The 3,356-nt window shown below is 45.9% G+C and overlaps 1 protein-coding gene across 1 annotated transcript; it reads left to right on the top strand.

Moving 5' to 3' along the window:
- The first annotated feature begins 1,624 nt into the window (after positions 1-1,624).
- LOC119321855 lies at positions 1,625-3,078 on the top strand. The gene is made up of 2 exons (XM_037595372.1): positions 1,625-2,722; positions 2,964-3,078. The coding sequence occupies exons 1-2, from the start codon at positions 1,709-1,711 to the stop codon at positions 2,982-2,984; spliced, it is 1,035 nt and encodes a 344-aa protein (XP_037451269.1). The 5' UTR covers positions 1,625-1,708; the 3' UTR covers positions 2,985-3,078.
- The last annotated feature ends 278 nt before the right edge of the window (positions 3,079-3,356 follow it).

The raw sequence follows: 3,356 nt of genomic DNA on the forward strand, positions 1-3,356 counted from the left end.
TATAGCTGAAATTAATTTGGGGAAATTAATTATTCCCCAAACCAAGCACACCTAAGAGTACTTCAGGGATAGGCACTCGACTACTGATATGTGCCCTTTTAAATAAATATCGGACGTCCGAAGTCTTGGAACGCATTAAAAATATTATAAAGTCGAGTCTTAAGAAAAGGTGTTGGAGGTCTAAATTCGTTTCCTTTTCTTATGATGAACACGACGGTTTAATTTGTCTGGTTTGTTGACCTCCACTAGGTGGTCCATCGAACAGTTATGCATGTATGTAATGTGTGGTGGAGAGCAAGAATCTTAACATGGTTAGATTCAAAAAAGATAAGTAATCTTATCATGGTGTCAACGTCGTGTAGGACGAGCCAGACTAGCTACTGTGCCCATGACTCAAGCTGGCCGGCCAACCTACGGCGGACATCCTCATCGCGTCGGTGCACTCCACATGCCGACATCGATCGTTGAACATGTATTTCGGTATGCGCGTGCCGACATTGCTTGCGCATGTCTACCGGCTGGCAACTCTTATCAATGATGCCGACCCAGTCTAGACTGCTCAGAAATGGCGTGTTTGCAGATCACACATTAGCGAAGCCTTTCAACTGATGATGTGCACATATACGTGTACAGCCAGCAAGGACGACCCCATCAAGCAGGAGTACTGGGTACGGTTCTAGAGCGACGACGAGTAGGTTTGGAGTATTAGCAGTTTGATGGATGTACTAGTTTAATTATGTTTGACAACTATATATGTTTGCTTCAAAGGAATTTGCTATGTTTGAAATTATGACGTAGGAGTTGAACTAGTTTACATCTTCAAATACATCATCAGTTGAAGTATATATACATAATCTGTTGGAGTTGGGACTTTTTTGAAGATGTAAAATGCATTTTTTTTGGTGATGTAAATTATACGACACCTACTTTTACATCTTCGAATATACATCTTTTATTGGAGATGCTCTAACCATATGAGTTGCCCTCAATTCGCTACCCGCCCAGATTTTCTCATCAAGCATGCTAAGATAACACTATAAGGCATGAGCGCCTATACTCCAAGGCATGACCTAAAAAACAGTATGCTAAAATAGCCCAACAAAGCTCTTGTCAAGGAAAATGAATATGTTTTTTTACGGGGAGGAAAATGAACGGTTGGCTCCACTGAAACGGACAAATCAGCAGTCGGTAACAATAATTTTCTCGGCTTCCAGAGTCAATACAGAAGTGAAATGACAAAATATAAATATCTCTGTCGAAGAATCGTTCTACCAAGACGGTACATACTAATTAGTGGCTGAATGCACACCAGTACAAGTTGAGAGCAACATCGGAACGACTTGTCCAACTGTGAAGATTCATGGATACATACTATCCACCAGCTGATGACTGATCTGGTCTTACTATCCACCGGTATCTCAAAAGATCTGGCCCTCTGGACCAGCTCGTCACCCAGCTGAGTCACTCTCACAGGTCAAGGTGTAGGTCTTTGCTGATAACGATTACTACGTACATGCTTCGAGATGAAACCATTCTTACCTCTCAATCCAAAGAAGGAAGATCAAAGCTCTACTTACTTGTACCCGCCAGCTGCCTCACCACGCTCTCGCCAATTATGCAAGCCCATCGTAGCAGCTGAGAGAGTTCTCTTGCCGTGTGCTCAACATTACACCGGTACGCCAATAAGGAGGAGAGAGGGAGAAATAGTATGGGTTTCTCTGATTTCGAGCAATGGTGGGATGAGTGGCAGCTGCGCATTCTCGTGCTGGCCAGCCTCTTCATCCAGTACTTCCTCTTCTTCTCGTCCCTGGTGCGCAGGTTAGCTCTTCCAGCTTGGCTCAGACTTTTCATCTGGCTAGCCTACCTGGGCGGAGATGCTCTAGCCATATATGGCCTGGCCACCCTCTTCAACCGCCACAAGCAGCTGCCCACCGATGGGCGTGGCCTAGAGTTCTTGTGGACGCCTTTCCTCCTCATCCACCTTGGGGGCCAACACCCGATGACGGCCTACAGCATCGAAGACAATGAGCTGTGGACGCGGCACGCCATAACCATGGTGTCCCAGGTCACGGTCGCCCTCTACGTCTTCTACAAGTCATGGTCCGGGGAGAAGAGGTTGCTTCAGGCGGCAATCTTGCTATTCGTCGTTGGGATCATCAGATCTGTCCAGAAGCCATGGGCTCTAAAGAATGGCACTATCAGTGGCATGGTCGCCTCTTCCTCTCCATCCACGCGAAGGGAACAAGGTTTGTTTGCATTATTACGGGAAGCCTGTATTTCCCTTCATGGCATTATATTGTCCGACAGAGGAAGACGAGAAGAAGAAGCCGAAGAGCAGGACATTCCGCTTGAAGAATTTGTACAAAGAGCAAGAAGGTGCGTACGACAGTCAGAGTTAGACAGTGATCAAGAGTTCGCCAAAGTACATGCTTCATACACAATGGAAAAGTATGTCTACAGGCTACTAGTAGACATATTAACTCCATACTCTAGTCGGATTGAAATCCTAGAAGTTTTAATGGCCCTTGATTGCCAACATGCACATTCGATCTCAGAATTCAACCTCGGTTGGTTATTTGCGCTGCTCTATACAAATTTGAATATGATAATCAGTGGCCTTGGCTTATGTTTGCACCTCGTGGCTCCATTCCTGACATTAGCCTCTGTCATCCTCTTCTCCACAAGCCACAAATATCATGACTACAATGCAGCAGATGTCAAGGTAACTTACACCCTATTCTGTTGTACCTTGCCACTGGATTTCCTATTGCTCTTGTTCGGTCCTTTCATCGGGTTCATTGGATTCGTCAAGGTTTCTCAATATAGCCTCTTGTCGTTCTATGCTCGTAAGAAGAGGCCCACTACTTTGATGAAGCTTGCCACAGTTTTCTGCTGCAAGGACTATGTTAACATGCATTGTTATATAGAACACCAACCATCTGATTCCTCACACACAATTACAGAGTTGGTCCTTGGATATGTGATTGATGGGTGGAAAGGATACATCCACGACGCTGCCAGCTACAAGAGATTCAACAGCCATAGGGGCGAGTGTACACTGAACAAACATCATCTGGGCCAGGCCAAACGGCTGGGGTGGAGCTTGAGGATGGCATTCGACAGGAGCGTACTTCTCTGGCACATTGCCACAGACCTCTGCTTTCACCACGAAAATACAACCCCTGGCGGCCAAGAGCGCGCCACTCAAAGCAGAGTGATATCCAACTACATGGCTTACCTGCTCTCCATCCATCCTGAGATGCTGATGCTCGGAACCAGGAATGGTATCTTAACCGTTGCTTGTGATGATGTCGAGCTTATTCTGGGCAGCGAGTTAGCGCTGGATGTAAGAGGAC

Source organism: Triticum dicoccoides, chromosome 6B, assembly GCF_002162155.2.
Source record: "Triticum dicoccoides isolate Atlit2015 ecotype Zavitan chromosome 6B, WEW_v2.0, whole genome shotgun sequence".
In the NCBI taxonomy this organism is placed as follows: Eukaryota; Viridiplantae; Streptophyta; class Magnoliopsida; order Poales; family Poaceae; genus Triticum; species Triticum dicoccoides.

Bases quoted from the DNA above. Each gene is read 5' to 3' on its own strand.
- LOC119321855 (XM_037595372.1), top strand. From the start codon at position 1,709: ATGGGTTTCTCTGATTTCGAGCAATGGTGGGATGAGTGGCAGCTGCGC. The intron at 2,723-2,963 runs GTAACTTACACC...ACACAATTACAG, and splicing joins ACAATGCAGCAGATGTCAAG to AGTTGGTCCTTGGATATGTG.